At 43.8% G+C, this 19,255-nt stretch overlaps 1 protein-coding gene across 5 annotated transcripts in view; it reads left to right on the top strand.

Moving 5' to 3' along the window:
- LTBP2 (latent transforming growth factor beta binding protein 2) overlaps positions 1-19,255 on the top strand; it is a 1,514,902-nt gene that overhangs the window by 1,008,520 nt on the left and 487,127 nt on the right. For 4 of the 5 annotated variants that reach the window (XM_069208495.1, XM_069208492.1, XM_069208493.1 and 1 more), the window contains one exon: positions 6,085-6,177. The exons of the other annotated variant lie outside the window; for it this stretch is intronic. In XM_069208495.1, the coding sequence (XP_069064596.1) occupies positions 6,085-6,177 (93 nt within the window). The remainder of the gene's footprint in view (positions 1-6,084; positions 6,178-19,255) is intronic. 5 annotated transcript variants of the gene reach the window in all.

The following is a 19,255-nucleotide window of genomic DNA, read 5'->3' as shown; positions in this document are numbered from 1 at the left end:
CTTCTAAATATGCTGCTATTTTATTTAAAGAAAATAAATGGAATTGGACAATCTAAACTTTAGACAGGCTGCTTGATTTTTATTAAATGAGCAGATTTGGCGTTCCCAAAAAAGAGCAAAGATTTTTTTAAATCTTTTTAAATTATTTTAAAAGTGTTGCAAATTCCACTACTAGGTGGGATAATTTAGTTGTTATGATGCCTGAAGCAGATCGAAGATTACAGTTAATAATTCCTTCTGTCTCCCAGACAGGTACACCCTCTTATGTCTCTCAGACAGATATACCACAAATAAAAATGCTTCAAATCAGTCAGTTCAAGCCATGCATCTGTGAGTCTCAGTAGCCTAAGGAGAGTACTGGATAATACTTTGGGCAAGTACTGCCACAGGATCTTCAATATCATGGGTGTCCAAGAGTATACTAGACATGCCCTCTTAGCTCTTTAGTGCATGCCACTTGCCACTCTTACACAATTAGCTTTCCCACAACATTCTCCAAATGAGATCTCAGCCATTAGTCTCTCCGCCCATGCAATGTACTCATTACATTTACTCACACATAAAAAAATACTTTCAGGTGGAACGTAGTACAACAGTGAAACTGGCTAAAAGGCACCTCCAGACTTTGAACTTAGTGTTTCACTGATAGATCCTCCATCAAACTTATCAGTAAATGCTGCTGAGTTCAAGAACCCTGTATGAAATAATTGATATGGGTTACGTGTGCACCGTACTTCATAATTGCATTTACTACTGTCATTCCTGAGACACTCCCTAATTACACTACAGCCAGATGGTTGAACAGCTCTACACAGAGGGTCTTGAAGATTGACATTTATTTGACATATACAGTATTTTATTGGGTTCTTTGTCTTTATTTGGTCTCAACCTTGAGTTCTGCGTTATGTGTAGGTTAATTTGTTAATGTTTGTTGTGTTCACGAGGTTTAGAATTTAGTTTTAGCTGCTAAAACGACAGTTTATCTTAAACTTCATGCTATCCTCCATTTTCATGGATGTAATAACTTAATTCATTGATATTGCTAAGATACGATGTGTTCTTCTCGTGATTGTGATACATCTCCCCACCCCCACAAAATAAGTGTAGGAAAATACTTCCTCAAACATTTCTAGGGTAGAGAGCTATCTGGATATACCGTCCAGCAGACCAGTGGATCAGAGGAAGTGGAGAACAAAGCCTTACAGCTTCTCTGTGCCTTCTCAAAATCAAAGGTTTCCAGCCCATATAATTAACATGGCAGCAAATCCCTCTTGTGTGAAAAGCTTCTTTTGTGTCTTCTATTACCAGGCCTATGCTCTGTTACATTAGGTTATTCTTATTTATATGGCATGCACTCTGCCCATGTTTCAGCTTGCAGTTTCAGTTAGGTTCGGTTGGTTCTTCTAACCTTGTTTTTGAGGATTCCGTTGCAGACTGCAGTCTGGATTGTTTGTGAGGTGCGGTTAGTTGCAGGTAATTTTAGGGGATTTAGGGCCAGATGTACGTACTGTTTTTCTTGCCACACCATTTGCTACAAGAAAAAAGCATGTTGGTATGTACAGACCCTAGTTTGCAATTCGGTAATCTATTTACCGAATCGCAAAATACGTTTGTGAGTCGCAATTAGAAAGGGGCGTTCCCCTCCTAATTTCGAGTCGCAGTGCGATGTAGGATTGTTTCGTGACCCCTTCCTATTTGTGAATGGTAGAGAAACTATTTTTCCAGAGCAGGCAGTGGTCTGACAGACCACTGCCTGCTCTGAAAAAATGAAAAGAAATTTTCATTTTCAGTTTTGAAATGCATCCTGTTTACCTTTAAGGATAACAGGTTGCATTTAATTTAAAAAAACTGCTTTATTTAAAAGCAGTCACAGACATGGTGGTCTGCTGTCCCTAGCAGGCCACCATCCCTGTGAGAGCGGCCATTCCCAATGGGGTCGCAAATTGCGACCTACCTCATGAATATTTATGAGGGCATTTGCGATCCCATTGGGAATCGCAAACAGTGTCATTGACACTGTTGTACATCAGGTTTTGCGAGTCGCAGAACCTAATATTCGTACATGTGCCCTTAGTGTTTTGGTATTGATATTGATAATTAGTTACATGATAAATATGCTCTGTGCACCGTAGGTTTGGCAAAGATGCTGATATGCCAACTGTATTATTTGGTTTGCTCACTGCCCTGCAGGTTTGTGTATGTGCTTAAATTAAATGAAAGAATTAAGTGTTAGGTGCAGTATTCTGGTATCCCCCTGTAGGTTTATCTGAGCTATATTGCTGGCTTGTTATAAGTTCTCTCTAAGCTTATACTAATATGAGAGTGTTAATGATATTGAAGAATGCTGTTATAGGCACATTAGTATTAATTTAAGTGGTAGCGTGTTAGCTGTGTTTGAGGTGCTTTGTCTCATATGTTGTGTTGGAGGTTCGTATGTGTTGTTAATTAGTAAAAAGAGTCATTGTCTCTCAACTACATGGCATTTCTGTGCTGTGTTGTATGATTGTATAGGGATCTGTCTAAATATACTGTTAAACGTTGTGTACGAGTTGAGTGCCATTGGTACCTCATTACAACCCTTTAAGGCACATTTTAGTTGTGTTGGATAAGAATGTTATATTCAATCTTAATTATACTATTAGGCTAAATTGTGGGGCAGTTAACAGACTGAGACAGTGAATCCAGGTTAGGGCCAGCATTTCCCTCCTCAGTATACGTTATGTTGGCTTTTAAGGTGCTATGCATGCTACAGGCCAGCTCAAAGGTTGGACGTTCACTTGAAATCCTTGGGGAGTGTCTAGCTGTACCTGCTTTCAAACTCAGTGCCTCCACCTAGTTATTGACTGACTCATATGCAGCTTACACAGACACCAGACTCATACGCAGACCTCACAGAGACACTGTTTGTTTCCAGCGGTCCATATTTTGACAGATTAGATTCCAGCAACGCACTTGAGTTTATGACGTTGTCCACTTTGGCCCATATGCATTTAAGTATCATTTTGCATTTCCTAAATAGCGAATCTTGAAAATTCTCTATTAGTAAATGCAAAATGGAATGTATGAAAATTGTGATTTCCTAATAGCGATTCCTATGGAGTTGCAATCACTATTAGGAAATCACAATTTAGGAAATGTAAAACCAATCATACCTGTGGGGCGAAGGCCCCCCCTTAAATCTAAGGGAAATAAAGTGGTGCTCTTGTAAAGCACTCCTGTGGCCCTCTGGGCTAGTACGTGCTTCATTGCACTGCAAAAGGTGCATTTTGGGTGCCTTTTGGGAACTTGCACATGATTACTATCGAATTGGATTCAATGGTAATAGCATTTCCTAGATGCCCATTTCTCATTTAGGAAATGCTTTGTACATTTGCTTAGGAAATCGCAAATAGGAAATCCCTATTTGCGATTTCCGAATTTGGTAATCACAAAAGTTATTTGTACAGGCTAGAAATCGCAATTTGCGAGGCCACAGAGTCCTTTGTACATATGGAAACCCTATTTAGAATTTCTTAACATGCAGAAATAGCGATTCGGTCCGTTAAGAAATGCTAAATGGTTTCATACATATGGGCCTAAATGACAGGTTGTACCAAAACTGGGGCTCTCACACAGACAGGATGATCTGTGTGCCACTGAAGTATGAATTGAATACCTTCTTGTTGTCCTGAAGAGGCCAATACCTAAAGGCTGAAACTCATCCACATCCTAGTACAGGAGCACGGCCAGTTATAAAAAAGTAATCAAAGACAGTGTGCTAGAGGATACAGCACCATTATGAGGGAGACAGATATATCTCTCAGCAGTTTGGCTATGCTAGGTTGTGTCACATTAGGAAAGAAGTGGGCATCTGATCTAAAATTGTAACAACAAGGAGCATAAGTGTTCTATAGACATTTTAAGGAATTATGTCAATGATTCATTAAAAGGTGGTGAATATATTCTCACATATATTTGCGATGTTACCTATTTAATATGTCATGTTGAGTGAAGGTGTAGAAATACATGCAGTATTTTGGCAAAACACTTTGGTGTGCTAAATAAAATAGCGGGTCCAATACAATAACAGTATTGAGACGTAAAACCTACCTAGTTAATTTACTCCCATAGAGAACCTCATCGTATAAGTATCACAGCGATTCCTGTCAATGCTTTTCACAGTTTGGTGCAATTCTCCATCAACATCACCCGATCCTTGCACCTAATTTGTTTCTTTTTTATTTAATTAAAAAAAAAAAAAAAAAAAAATAATAATGATCCCCCCCCCATGGGAGCCAAGGTTTTCCTAGTGGTGACAGACAGTAAAAAACATCTCCGCCCATCCTTATTGGGTGGATAATTAAATAGCCAATTCTCCACCCCCTTGCTCCATTCAGCTGCTGGAGTTGTTTGACTATCGCAATGATGGAGTATTCAGAGCCATAGTCAAACTTATGGTCTGCGGCTTATGAATCGGGCGGGCAGCCCACTGTATTGGCAGGGAGGAACCTGAGTCAGCATTGCAAGTTCCCTCTCTGCCTATCTTCAAGGGGATGCATACATTTGTACATTTTTAATGAATTGTTTCTAATCTTATGTCCAATGAATCATGTATGGTTTAGACTCTGTATGTGTTTGCATTGAATGATGTTTCGATTTGCAAGCCTCCGGCATATGTCCTCAATATACTTGATACCTTTGACCATAATGCTGAAGTGTGGTCAGTTATGTAATTTGCAATTTTATGGATAGCGAGCTGGGTTGGAAGTGCATAGATTGCAGGGCGTAGGGCAATGAAGAGTGAATTGACTGCTATATAAATATTAAACAGTCGTATTAGGGACTATGGCTAAACCAGACCTCTCCAGTGTGTACCTCTCCAGCTACCAGTAAGTAGCTCTCTTATGTGCAGCCCAGTTTACTTAATTTTGAAGTGTTTGCTTGTATATATTAAAATGTGTATACCAAATTAGAAAAGAGGGTTTTCAAAACAAAACTGTGTGTGTTTTGAGAACTCAGAAGCTGATGTTTGGAGAATAATGGTTGAATTTTCATTTGAATTTCGAGTTCAATCTCGCTCTGTCACAAAGGTGATGGATTTCCCGTTTGCTGAAATATAAATTCCATGGAATAAAATGGGATTTAAACTTGTCCTCCAAGATCTCAATCAGGACCTAAGTTTGGTAACAATAAACAAATGTTACTTTAGAACCAAGATATCCCTCAGGGTGAACGTGTGCTTTATGAATACATGTTAAATTATACATGCATGCCAACAGACCCGATTCAGGTGGGAGACACCCCCAAATATTGAAGCCCAAAATGGCTTTATTTTAGGTGTCTCCAGACAAAAACTGCCTCTGCTGCAGTATAAACTTATGCCGAAAATACATTCCGCTAATTGTTAAAAAAAATCTCCCACTTCTTTTGAAAATGTTGGCATATATGTTATGTTTAAAGTTGATATTTGAGTGCTAAAACATCTGAAGTTGTCAAGCCATTTTATCACTTTGGTGTATTGTAGCTATGGCTGTTACGTATTACCTATGTAGAGGCATTCCAAATCGATATTTTACATTAGGGCTGATAACCCTGACTGATGCACTGAGGTGATCTATGCATATAATCTTGGATGTAGTGTGGCCACTAACATAATCTTATCTGATGTGGTCACTATTACAACACTAAAAATATTAGCAGCTCTTTTCCATTTGTCATACGTATCACAGAAAGGTTTGCCTCCCACCCCCCCCTCCCCTCCACCCTAACCACTTCTGCATGATACTAAAAAGTTGTGTGTCTGCCTGGCATGTGAACAATGCAGGTTATTTTTGTTGATTTATTTCCACTGAGTAAATTCTTTCTCAGCTTCCCACTAGTAAGGGGAAAAACAATTTGGAATGTCGAACCAGTACAAGTTATTTTATGCAAACAGAGTATAAAGTGCTTGATTAAATGATCAGTGATTAAGCTCCGTGTTGTAAGTGACACTACTTAGGAGACAATTCATTGGGTTAATGCTTCTAGTGTAGAAATCTGTGAATACACAATGTCTTGTTGAAGGTTTCTTTACAGTAGCTTACCCAACTGCCTTTTCTGTCCCAGTGAAAAGCGTGCTGGTGATCCCAACTCCACGTTCACCTTTGAGAGGGATTCTTGAGTCCAAGCCTCCCGTTAATGCTGCCACTCAGCCCACAGGTATACCGTTCTTTGAAGTATAATCTCATAAACAGTGCATGAAAGTTGAAAGCTTTGTTGGTCACACAGAGTCAGTGAGTGCTTCAATTTGTTGGAAATGTGTTGTGAATATTTGAACAGTGTCAGTGAGCGGTATGAATGGCTACGCAGTATTAGTGAGTTATTCAGTTGGTTGGTTTAAGTATGAGAATCCTCTGAATTGTTGTGTATGGTCTGTGATACTTTGACTGATTGATAAATCAGTGTCTACTCAGTATTTTTGTACAGTTACTGGGTAATGGGATGTTGTTCTGAACAAGATCATATTGTCTTCATCCTTAACATAAACATAAAGACTGTAAGGTATGTCGCACTTTTTCACACAAAAAAACTCTGAAGTACGGAGAGGGAAGATTACTGATTTGGCTGCAGAGACTAAAAGCTAAAGAAAACCCTCTGGCTGAGAAAAATAGTGCTGGTTCCTCTAAGACACAAATATCCAGCAAAAGGGATAGATCTACTGAAAGTGTGCCTCCAGGGTCACCAAAAAGGCACATAAAAAGTCCATCATAGGTCTTCTGGACATTCTAAAAAATCTGAGGAGCGTCCACATACTTCTAAAAAGGAGAAATTCTCCTCAGACAAGGTTCATTTGGAACCTGCAACTCCTTCTCTAAAGGAACAGACAACCAAAAGGCCATGTAAATCCCTACCGTTGAAAAAGTTGTCAAAAACTGTATCTGAGGCACCAATTTGCTTCTTGTCGACGACACAGTTGACGAAATCCTAGTTAACAACAGCATCGGTGGTCACTGCCACCACATCACCTTCACAGATCTTGCCCATTAAATTGATAACCACAGCACCATCAGCGACAATGCGACTGACACCTGCATCAATCATCTCTGTAAAAACAAAATCACCTACAGAAACAATACTGCCAGTACGTAATCACCTAGCAAGGTTCTACTTTCACCTCCTACACATTTGTTAGATGGCAAATCAAAGGATGATTGTCCCTTCCAGGTAGCACATAGTCCCTCTGAACTTCATGTTAAGTGTCAGGAGGAGGATGACAAAGATCAGTACTATGGGGACCAATTTTACGCAGGTAAACAAGAACATTTTGAAGAAGACTACACTACCTACGGTCAATAGGAACAGGGACACTCTCTGCAAATGCCATTAGAGTTGGTCAACAGTCTCCAACATATGCTCTAGGACTACCAGAAAAGGTTTCCAGATCCAGCAGTCTCTGCACCGCTGCCACAACCCATCCCATCTCCACAAGTTTGTACTCCAATAGCTCGGCTGTGTACTTTGCCACTGTCAGTAACTCCTCTAGACACGCTGGCAAGTACATTTGCAGAGCCTCCAGAGGACGATCCAGCTTCCTTAGATGAGGACAGAGAAAAGGGGGGACTAAGAAATTCTGCTTCCATACCCAATGAGTGGGACGACTATTCAATCTCAACACCGTCCCCACCTATGCTTCCACCAGTAGACTCACCATCAGACAACATTGATGGTTTCCACAACTTCATAGAGACAGCAGTGAAAACATTCCAGTTTCTCCTGACCATCAAGCAGTCTGACTGTTTTCTTGACGATTTCAAGTAGCCAGCAAAGAAATCTAAAAGGGTCATCCTGATGGTGAAGAAGGAATCAAGTTGGATACAGGCACAGCCAAGTCCATAGGCACGCTTCAGATGCGCAGGCAGTCCTTTCAAGAAATATGGGGACGGGGTTCCTACTCTTATTGAGGAGGATATCAACCTTACAGGCAGCAGCAACCCTTTTAAGGTCATTGTCACTTACAATATACACATACAAATATAAACAGCCACCTCCAGCGGCATACAAGCAGGCAGAAAGAGGGAAACAATCTTACAGAGGCAAGGACTCGACCAGAAAACAGTGACCTTTCCATGGTGCCGGTTACTTACCCCAATCTCAGCAGAATCTCAGCAGACAACTTTGAGGCCATATATCCCATTATCTCCCAGAGTGGTCCCAAGTAACTAAAGATAGATGGGTTCCGGATGTCGTAGCTCGAAGATACAAGCTAAAATTTATCACCAAACCTCCAAATGTTCCCCCAAAAGGCGACCACCTTCCCATTTCAGACAACTTCTACTGGAGACATTGACCATGCTGGCAAAGTATAAACTGAGTAGAGGACGATTTTCTTTGTAATGCATGACTTTAAGGGATCCTAGGCCCTGACGAATGCCCCTAGACCTTCCTTGGCCCATTGTAGAGGGCAGAAACATGTTGCCCATTTATTTTTAGATAGGTGACCCAGTGAGTCCTTACTCTCAAAGAGGTGTCCCATCCCAGGTTTTAATCACACCAGCAGACACCATTAATAAAAAGTGTACTTTTCACACAGGTAACTGCCTTAGGTGTTTTTATATTTTCCCTAGTTCAGCTGGGTCCCATTATTTCCAGAAAGTAAAAAATGTACGCACTCCCTCCTGTTTTTTTAACGATGATCTTGAGTCCTCCCACATGGCATTGTCCTACCTGGGTGGGGCTAGGTGGTCAAATGATGAAGCATGACACTATATAGTGTGTGAGACCACCTAGTCTGTAAAGGAAACACCCCCATCATCACTTCACGATCCTTCACAGCACCCATACACCATCCACTCACCTAGTGAGGTTAAGGAGCACCAGGAAAATTCCCATGGGTGCAGCTCCTCATTATAAGTGAACCCCATACTTTTTGTGTTATTGAGAAGAGGAGGTGACTGAATGAACCTGGGATCAGATTGCACCTAAGGCAAATGACAATGCATCAGTCCTAACGATGGAGAGCTGGTTGTGATCAGCATGCTTTAAATTGGACTGTTGTGAAATATGTTTTCAAATGATTGAAGGTGTTTTGCTGTTCTGCAGTTGAAAAAAAAGACTCTTTGCTTGAATAATTACTCAATGGGCGCAACAACTGTAAAGAAAGCTTCAATGAAGAATCTGTTAAAATTAGAAAAGCCCAAAAGCCTTTGTTCCTTTTTTACAGTAGGCAGTTCCAGCCATTCAGCTACACCTTAGACCATTTGAGGATCTATGCAGAAAAGTTAAAACCTAGAAATGTAACTGATGTGGTCTCAAAAATACATTTAGCCAGCTTATTACATAAAGAATGATTGCACAGTCTGTGCAAACCATCTCTCAGATGCTGTCTGCGTTCCTCCAAGGTTTGTGGAAAAAAGAGACTACCTTCTGAATGTAATGCAATGTCTAGTATGCTGCAGAAGATATCATTGACTAGGTGTTGAAATGAAGTAGGATCACTGCCTAAGCCAAAGATCAGGCCTAGGTACGAGGAATGCTCATACTTGGTATTTAAAGCAGTTTTTCACTCATCTCCTGAACCAGTAGGATTGCATTAGCTGAAGAGCATGCATTGTACTTGAAATGCTCACACTGGGTATTGAAAATAGCTGTCCACTTATCCGCTGCTTTCATTCGATCAAGCTTATACTTTCCTCCAAAACACATCTTAGTCAATATTTTTGTTTAGTGATGATGATATTATAGACAGTGGATGCTGGTTCTTCACATTCATATCATTTGATTCTCTGTAATCTAAACAAGGTCTCAGATGTCCATTCACTTGAGACAAAAAAGATTGGTGCTCCAGAGGTTAGGTATTTTTTTCAGACGTTTATCCTTCTTACTCAAAGGATGGTTTCAAGCATGTGATATCTTGGCATCTGGCACTAAATTTTTGGAGCAATCATATTTTCTAAGTAGCAGCAGCTTATCAGCTCCCTGTTTACTAATCCCCTGGTAAAATCATCAATTGTTCCAGGAATACTTAACATACTCTCCAGGGGATCTAATAGCAATCTTTTTGGGGAACATTTCTCTTTATTGTATTCAGTGTTGAAATAAACCAGCCACATTTTCTAGTCCACCAGTAAATCAAACCACTGCAACCTTTTAGTTTCCTTACTCCAGCAGGTTTTTGACTTTGCCTAATCTGAATAAATTTTCTGATGAGACGAGGGAGCATCAACAGCTCATGCCCAGTGAGTCAGTGGAACCTGAACCCAGGTCCACCCCATGCTTCCCAGATTTTCCTGGAGCCGGAGCAACCCTCGATCAGCTAAGGGAGTTTTATGAGGCCATGCACCTCATATTTAGGCAGGCTTACCCTGGCTCTTCTCCCTCTAGAGCATATTTGGGCCTCATGTGCGTGGGAGGATCATCCCCCACCAGATCCACAATGTCTGGTCCACATTCAGTGCTATTCGAGCCTCAAGGATCCATTACTGGATCAGGAATGGCTTTGGCGAGACCAAGACCTTCATCAACGCCTACTCCAGTGGCGGCGCCCCAACACCGCGGACGCGACTAGTAGCGCCACCCCCATCATTGTTCCCAACTTTGACATAGAGTGGGGTAACATCATCCGATGCTGTTTTCGAAGCCAACCAGGTCCATGCCAGTGCCTTATTTATTTCTCAGGCATGGAGAGGGAGACGAGTGGGTGGGGCCTATGGGCCGGTATGGTTACCAGTTCCTTGAAGCAGAGTAGAAACAGGAAGACTGGTATGAGGAACTGTGCGGAGGCTAGTAGGTTAGACATCTTACTCAACACTGGCCTTGCCTCTCCTCTTATGGTGGCTATGGTGGATGAAGCCTCTTTTGCGATGATGGTGTGTAGGGCAGCTGAGGTTTTGATCTTCAGTTGTCCACAGTGGCAATCAAGACAAACTTGTTGATGGAGGTGCTTCAGCTGGGAATTTCCTCTTCTGAATCCCATCTCCTATTCAATGAAGACTTTACAGATGTCCACTGGGGGCTAAGGTCCAAGTCCTGCACAGGGGATCCCCATCAGGAACGACTGAGCCAAAGTCATTCTTGTGGCTACGGAATGAGCACAGCAAGGCTAGTATCCCGAGTTGTTGAGCATGACCATTGGTCCTCTAGGCAGGCTTCCTCTTTAAGAGTATCTTTTCTCGCAGCAGCAGGGGAGGGTTCTAAACCTGATCCTGTGTACCCTCTACCTTCATGCATTGAGATTGAGAAGTGACCAGTGACAGCTTTTGACCTTCCTCCTAAAGTCTATAATGTTATTCTGGCTGGCAGACGTCCCTCCACTAAGTTGGTATATGCCTGTCATTAGGATAAGTTTGTGTCATAGTGTGCTTCCCAATGTTAACCACCTATCTGCATCTCTTTCACATGTTCTCTTGTTTGTATTGTCTGTAGCCCAGCAGGACTCTGTGTGGGGCACAGTCAAGGGTTACCATGTTGCGATCTCTTCATTCTTGCGATTGCCAGACCAACCTTCTCCCTTTCAGTTAACTGCTGTAGCTAGGTTCCTTAAAGGCCTGCAGCATCTGTTTCCACCTACGCCCTTCATCATTAGTCAGTGGGACCTCACCCTAGTCCTCACCTTTCTCATGTGTGCAACATTCAAGCCTCTGCACATAAATTTAAAAGCAGCCTTTTTATTGACCATAACAATGGACAGAAGGATCAGCGAACTGCAAGCGCTCTCTGCGGAACCCTCCTTGTATCACCTGTTAAAAATTAAAGTCTCTAGTTGGCAGAGGTATGCACCCTGTCCAAGTAGGGACCACAATCCTAGTCAGGGTAAGTCACAACACAATCAAAATTATCTTGTGCTTACCCTTTGCTAGCTTGGCACAGCGCAGGCAGGCTTAACTTAGAAGGCAATGTGTAAAGGATTTGTGTAATAATGTATACAGTAACACAGTGAAAGCACCATAAAAGTACACCACACCAGTTCAGAAAAATAGATAATGTTTATCTGAATAACAAAAGTCAGAATGTCAAAAATCCAATGTGTACAAGCCAAGATCTGAATTTTTAAAGATTAAATCCCAATAAAGTGCTTAAAAACGCAATAGCTCCAACTGGGACTATCACAATGTCGTTGACGGAGTCGTTCCCAATAGTCCTACGCCACGAGCACCAGTGACGAAGTTGCATGGACCCCCAGGCACAGTACCTTTGAAAACGGAAAAACAAAGACGTTTCATGGAGTCATGGAGGTGATGCGTTGTTAGAGCCAGTGCGGCGTCAGTCCCTTACGGCGTCCTTTGAGGTGAGGCATTGGTTCCGTACTGCAAGGCAGGGGAGGCAAGGTGTTGATTTCATCCAGTGGCAGGGGAGCTGATGCGGCATCTGTGGTGAGGCTTCAGTTCCTGATGACCCGGTGGCATCGATGGATCCATTCGGTCAAGACATGATGTGTCGACTTTGCAGTGCTGCGATCACACTGCAGGACGTCAGCGGCACTGCGGCGACGTCGGGTTGCATTACCGGCCACAGTTGTTGCATGTAGCTAGAGCCACGAAGCCAGAGCAGGGAGCGGTGCTGCGTAGGGCAGCAGCGTTGGTAATGGAGTTGGTGTACTAGCTAGAAGCTGCTAGATGAAGTCTTTGTTGGCCCTGAGACTTCAGAACAGAAAGCAAGCTCAATCCAATCCCATGGAGAGCACTTGTGGGGAAGGCAGAGTCTTTAAAGCAGTCAGAGATCAGCAAGCTGCAGGGCAGCAGTCCTTCTCAGCAAAGCAGTTCAGATGAATCCTTTGAGCAGCCAGGCAGTCCCTCTGACAGAGTCCAGGTGTAGATCTAGAAGTGTCTGATTTGATGGGGTCAGAGACCCAGTGTGTATATATATACCCAAAAATGCCTTTGAAGTGGGGGAGACTTCAAAGAGTGGTTTTGAAGTGCACAAGTTCCCCTTTCAGCCCAGTCTTGTCTGCCAGGATACCTGTGGGGGGTTATCAGTTCTTTGTGTGAAGGCCGGCCAATGGGCTTTGAAGTGTAAGCGAGAGCCCCTCCACCGTTCCTGCCAAGGGAGAGCCATTCAGTATGTAAATGAATGCAGATGTGACTGAGTGTCCTATGTTTGTGGCTGTCTGGGTGGAATGCACAAGGGGAGCTGTCAACCAGCACAGACCAGATAAGGATTGGAGACAGGCTGTAAGGCACAGATGGCAGTAAGTGCAGAGAAATGCCCATTTTCGACTTTCTAAAAAAGTGGCATTTCTAAAATAGTAATATCAACCGGCACAGACCAGATGTGAATTGGATACAGGCTGTAAGGCACAGATGGCAGTAAGTGCAGAGAAATGCCCACTTTCGACTTTCTAAAAGTGGCATTTCTGAAATAGTAATATTAAATCCAACTTCACCAGTAAGAAGCATTTTTTATTACCATTCTGGCCGTACTAAACTTGACAGGGCTACTCCTTTCATATTAGAATCTACCTCAAGTATATAAGGGCAGTTCTAATGCTGGCCTATGAGAGGAGCAGGCCTCACAGTAGTGGAAAACAAATTTGTGAGTTTTCCCCTACCAGGACATGTAAAACTCATAAGTACATGTCATGCCTTTTACTTACATAGCACCCTGTCCTATGGGCTACCTAGGGCCTACCAGAGGGGTGACTGATATGTAGAAAATGGGAGTTTAAGGCTTGGTGAGTAGTTTTAAATGCCAAGTCAAAGTAGTAGTGAGACTGCACACATAGGCCTTGCAATGGCAGGCCTGAGACATGATTAAGGGGCTACTTATGTGGGTGGCATAACCAATGCTGCAGGCCCACTAGGAGCATTTAATTTACAGGCCCTGGGCACCTCTAGTGCACTTTACTAAGGACTTACAAGTAAATTAAATATGCCAATTTGGTAGGAAACAATGTTACCATGTTTAGGGGAGAGAGCACATGCACTTTAGCACTGGACAGCAGTGGAAAAGTATGCAGAGTCCTAAAACCAGCAAAAACAGGGTCAGAAAAATGGAGGGAGGCATGCAAAAAGTTGGGGGATGACCACTCTAAGGCCGTCAGGTCTAACATTCCCTTTTAATCAGACAAGCTGGTTCTCCATGTGCCTCATTCCTTCCGAATGAGGTTGTGACTCCATTCCACGTAGGCCAGAACATCACCCTGCCTACTTTCTTTGTCCCACCTCATCCCTCCAAGGAAGAGGAGAGACTCCACTGCATGGATCCAAAAAGAGCGTTGTCATTCTACTGTAACCGCACAAGAGAGATCCAGGAGGATGATCAAGTCTTTGTTGGCAATGATGGAGCAAAGAAAGGTAAAGCGGTATAGAAGAAAACCATCACACAATGGATTGTCATGTGCATTAAGTTCTCCAGTATTGGATCTTTCATAGATTCACATGCTTGAATCATCCGCGTCGTCAAGGTGGGAGCCTCACTGTAACTTTAAATAAACAGAGCAGTAAGTTTTAAAACTAGTAGGCCTCAGTAGGCCCTATAGGAAATGTTATAGCCTATCCACTTTGTTTTGTGAAAAGACCCAAACTTCAGTGCCAACCAATCAGGCTTCAGCACCCTCCCAAACACTCCCAACAGAGGCTGATTTCCCTCAGATTTTCTACTGCACGTCGTGTGAAGGGAGTCTCCCTGAGCTCTGCTCAGTTTACCTTTTTCTAACAGGAAATTTTTCTCTCAGGAACCTAGCTTTCCAGCTATATCATGTCTGAAAAGACAAAAAAGGGTCTGTTCAGAGACCTTGGCAGTTGTGGGAAGAAGAGACTACGGGCCAGATGTATCAAAATATTTTGCACTCGCAAACGGCGAAATTGTCCGTTTGCGAGTGCAAAATCGTGGTCTGCAATGCATCAAAGGCATTCGCAGACCACAAAATAGAAATCGCAAAAATTGCAATTTTTTGCGTTGCGACCTGGATTTTGCGAATCGCAATTTGTGATTCGCAAAATCCAGGTTGCAAGGCAATTCTGCAAAAAATCGCAAATTGCGATTTTTCACAGAATGGTATTTTGCACATGCAAAATACCATTGTCTGCAACCAGGTGGTAACCTGGTGCAAAATTTAAAAATGCAGTAAAACTGCATTTTTAAATGTAATATGTAAAGCACACATGCCCTTTTGGTAAAAAAAAAAAAATTGGGGTGCAGGAGAGGGGGCCTTAGGCCCCCAGCACCCTGGCCTTTTGCATTTCCCAAATTGCGATTTCTGGTTCAGAAATCGCAATTTAGGAAATGCAAAAAATTTGCAGCTATGGGCCAACAGGCCCAACAGGCCCATAGCTGCGAATGGGGCCAGTATCGCAATTTGCGATTCGGTAATTGCATTTGCGATTTTAAAGAAATCGCTATTACCGATTCGCAAATGTGATACATGGCCCTTTGCGAGTCGGTAATAGCGATTTCTTAAAAACCACAATTACCGAATCGCAATGGGCCAGATTCATACATCTGGCCCCAAATGTTGATGACCCCCACAAAAAGTGCATCTACTGTCTCCATCCAGACCACAAGGTGAGAGACTGCAAGATCTATTGCACCTTCAGTCAAAAAACCCTCAAAGACGGTGAGGGTAGGCTTCTCTTGTGGCTGCAGAAACAGAAAGCCATGGAACATCGTTCCTCAGATGAAAGCGAAGCGTCATCTCATGCTTCTCACTCCCAAAAAAGAACAGGTGAGAGAGGAAGATTGCCTGATGAGCCACTGAGGAAGATGGCCAAAAAGATGAAGCAGGTCTCTACTGAGGCAAAAAAGAGTATTTCCCATTCAGAGACCCACACAAGTTTGCCAAAAAAGGTTCGTTCAGAGCCTACTTCGCCTCTGCACAGGAAGAGTACCGTGAAAAGTGCATCCCTGTCTCTGTTACCACAGAAAGATCCGGTAAAGTTCTCTTCAGAAAAAAAGCGCCCGTCGACGCCCACCCCATTGACGACGGTGACATCAACGACAGTGTCGTCAACGTTTACAACGGCGGTCTCACCAATGATCATGACGTCGTCACCATTATCGTCGACGACGATAATTACAGCTAAGATATTTAAGAAAGCTTCGTCGACGAACACATCGTCAACGGCGGAGGCATCGTGGGTCCACCAATCGACTAAGGCACTACCGGCGACGACAGCACCGTCGCCGAGACAAATGCTGACGAAGGAACCGTCGACGAAGGCACCGCCGACGAGGAAACCGCTGACGAGGGAGCCGTCGACGAGGATATCGTCGACAGTAATGACAACGTATAAAGCATCGACCCTCCTGGGGATTTCACCGGAGCAATCGTCAACAATGATGACTTACACTCAAGAGGATTCAACAAGATTCTTGCCTCTTTCACTCATCACCATGGGGGAGAAATCATCTGATATTCTTCCGATGCATACCTCCCCGAGCAAAGTATTGCCATATCCCCCACACATCTCTTGGATAACGACGATGACGCATACTCCCAAGATGAGGGAATGTTTGGTGCAGCTAGTAGCCCGTCTCAGCTGCATGTAAAATGTCAGGACTTTGATGAGGAAGATGAAGGGCAGTACCAGCCCAACTATGCTTCAACGTCATACCCCCCGAGAGAACAACAATTATCCCTCTCCATGCCAAGCACATTGGTGGCAGACCTTCAATGTATGCTCAACGACTACTACAGAAGATTTCCACCATCAACACCTACCACACCACCCAGGCCTGAAAGCCACCAGACGCCTCGTCAAACCCTGAGGACCAGTCTCCCGGAGACGCTGCACACTGGCATACCATTGAGTAGCAAACGCAAGAAGATCATCCCTCGTCGGACAATGAGAGGGAAGAGGGTGAGATAAGAGATTCAGTGGCCAGTGAATGGGATGATTACCTCGTCCCCACACCATCTCCACCTCCAGCAGGTCCGGTGGATTCGCCTCCAGAGGACATAGGAGGTTTTCATAATTTGACAGAGAGAGCGTCAAAGCGATTTGGCCTCTCTATTATTTCTCATGAAACAGAGTGCTTCCTTTACGACTTCAAGGAGCCATCAAAGAGATCGGTAAAAGCTATACCGATAGTAGACTTCTTATGGCAGGAAGGGTTGAAGGCGATGAAGAATCCGGTGACAGTGCCTTCACAAATGCCAAGGCTAGAAAAGAAATATAAGGCCCCGGATGACTCTCCGGCCTGTTTAGTGTTGCAACCGAAACCGGATTCGGTGATATCGCAGGCGGCACAGCGACGTTCTAGAAACCCTTCCACACCTATAGCATCTCCCCCAGACAAAGAAGGGAGGAGATTGGATAATAATGGAAAGAAATTCTCCTCTGTAGGGGCGATCACAGTCAAGACACCTAATTCCCTGGCCATCCTAGGGAGATATGATCGCCAGATGTGGGCAGACATGTCTGATTTCTTGGATCTCTTGCCGGAGGATGTCAAGGTGGAAGTGAAGAAGGTATTGCAGGAAGGGGAACGGATTGCGGCAGAGATTATAGATAGCGCAATAGACATTTCTTTAACAGGTTTCCGACAATTAGCTGGGGCAGCAGTCTTGCGTAGACAAGGATGGCTAAAGTCTACCTCCTTTCGACCGGAGGTCCAGAGCCGGGTTCTCGACATGCCGTTTGATGGTGAAAGTCTGTTTGGAAAGCATGTTGACGACATGTTACAAGCCATCAAAACGAATACGGATATGGCTAAATCATTAGGTACCCTACAGTATAAGAAGCAACCTTTTTGTGGAGCAAGGGGTAGAGGAGGTTACTCCTTTCGAGGGAGCTACCATCAGTACAGACCCCAGTATCAGTCTTCCTCCACAGGACCCCGACAACAGTACCACCAGCAGCAGCAACATTACCGGTTGCCACCGGCCGCGCCCTATAAACATCCAGCGAGAGGAAGAGTGGCTGCCCGAGGAAGGGATACGGGCAGGAAACAATGACCTACCAGCCATACCAGCGTACTTCCCCTCACCAATCCCAAGGGTTGGAGGTCGCATCACTTCTTATTTCCTTCAATGGGCAGTAATAACATCAGACAAGTGGGTGCTCGATGTAGTGGCCAGAGGCCATACTCTGGAATTCACACAGACACCACCGGATGTTCCCCCATCAGGCCCTCCGCCCCCGAGAGTGAACCAACTCCTCAAGGAAGTACAAGTGATGCTGGGCAAAGGAGCAATAGAATTGGTCCCTTTTTCTCACAGGAACAGGGGATTCTATTCCCGCTTCTTTCTCGTAAAGAAACCCTCCGGGGACTGGCGCCCCATTCTGGACTTAAGAGCACTAAACAAGTTCCTAAAGAAATAATCGTTCAGGATGGTGACTCTACAGAATGTCTTGCGCCTTTTAAATACCGGAGATCTGATGGCATCCCTAGACCTCCAGGATGCTTACTTTCATATTCCAATACACCGCAACCACCGCAAATTACTCAGGTTCAAAGTAGCTGGTATGCACCTCCAATTTCGAGTCCTTCCATTCGGTTTGAAATCGGCCCCCAGATTTTTCACGAAAATGTTGGCTCCTGTAGCAGCACATCTCCGCCAGTTGGGCATGCAGGTTTTTCCCTTCCTAGACGACTGGCTCATAAAGGCACCTTCAAAGCCTCAGGTGGTACGTCATATTTCGGTTTGCCTCCAATTGTTAAACAGCCTAGGGTTTGTCGTCAGTTATCAAAAATCTAATCTTCACCCCACACAGGGATTGAATTTCTTAGGAGCAATACTAGACACGGTCCACAGCAAGGCGTATCCGCCTCACCAAAGGAAGCAAAAACTAAGCTCCTTAGCGAGTAAACTCTCTACAAAAAAGTTAGTTTCAGTCCTCACCTACAAATCATTGCTAGGGATGATCTCGTCATGCTTTCCGCTGGTCCCAGATGGCAGGCTCCATATGCGACCCCTGCAAGAACAATTGGATGTACAGTGGACTCAGGTGCGCGGTTCGTTCGAAGACAGAGTTCGCATAACACCTATAATGCAGACCACCATGAAGTGGTGGGCAATGCTGACCAGTTTGTCCAACGGACTCACATTCCTTCATCAAGTACCCAGTTACATAGTAACAACGGATGCTTCTCTCGAGGGATGGGGTGCACACTGCCAGGATTTGCAAATCAGCGGATCCTGGAATGCAAAAGAGGTTCGGCTCCACATAAATCACCTAGAGCTCAAAGCGCTGGGCCTAGCTCTCAAAGCTTTTTTGCCAAAACTTGAAAACTCAAGCGGCTTAATCAGAACGGACAATACTACCAGCATGTTTTATCTAAACAAGCAGGGGGGCACAAGATCTCTACAACTCTCGCAACTGGCTCAGGATATCTGGAAATGGGCCATCACGCACAACAT

This window comes from Pleurodeles waltl, chromosome 9, assembly GCF_031143425.1.
Source record: "Pleurodeles waltl isolate 20211129_DDA chromosome 9, aPleWal1.hap1.20221129, whole genome shotgun sequence".
NCBI lineage: Eukaryota > Metazoa > Chordata > Amphibia > Caudata > Salamandridae > Pleurodeles > Pleurodeles waltl.
The sequence above is the reverse complement of the archived record's forward strand: the minus strand, read 5'-3'. Positions and strand labels throughout refer to the sequence as shown.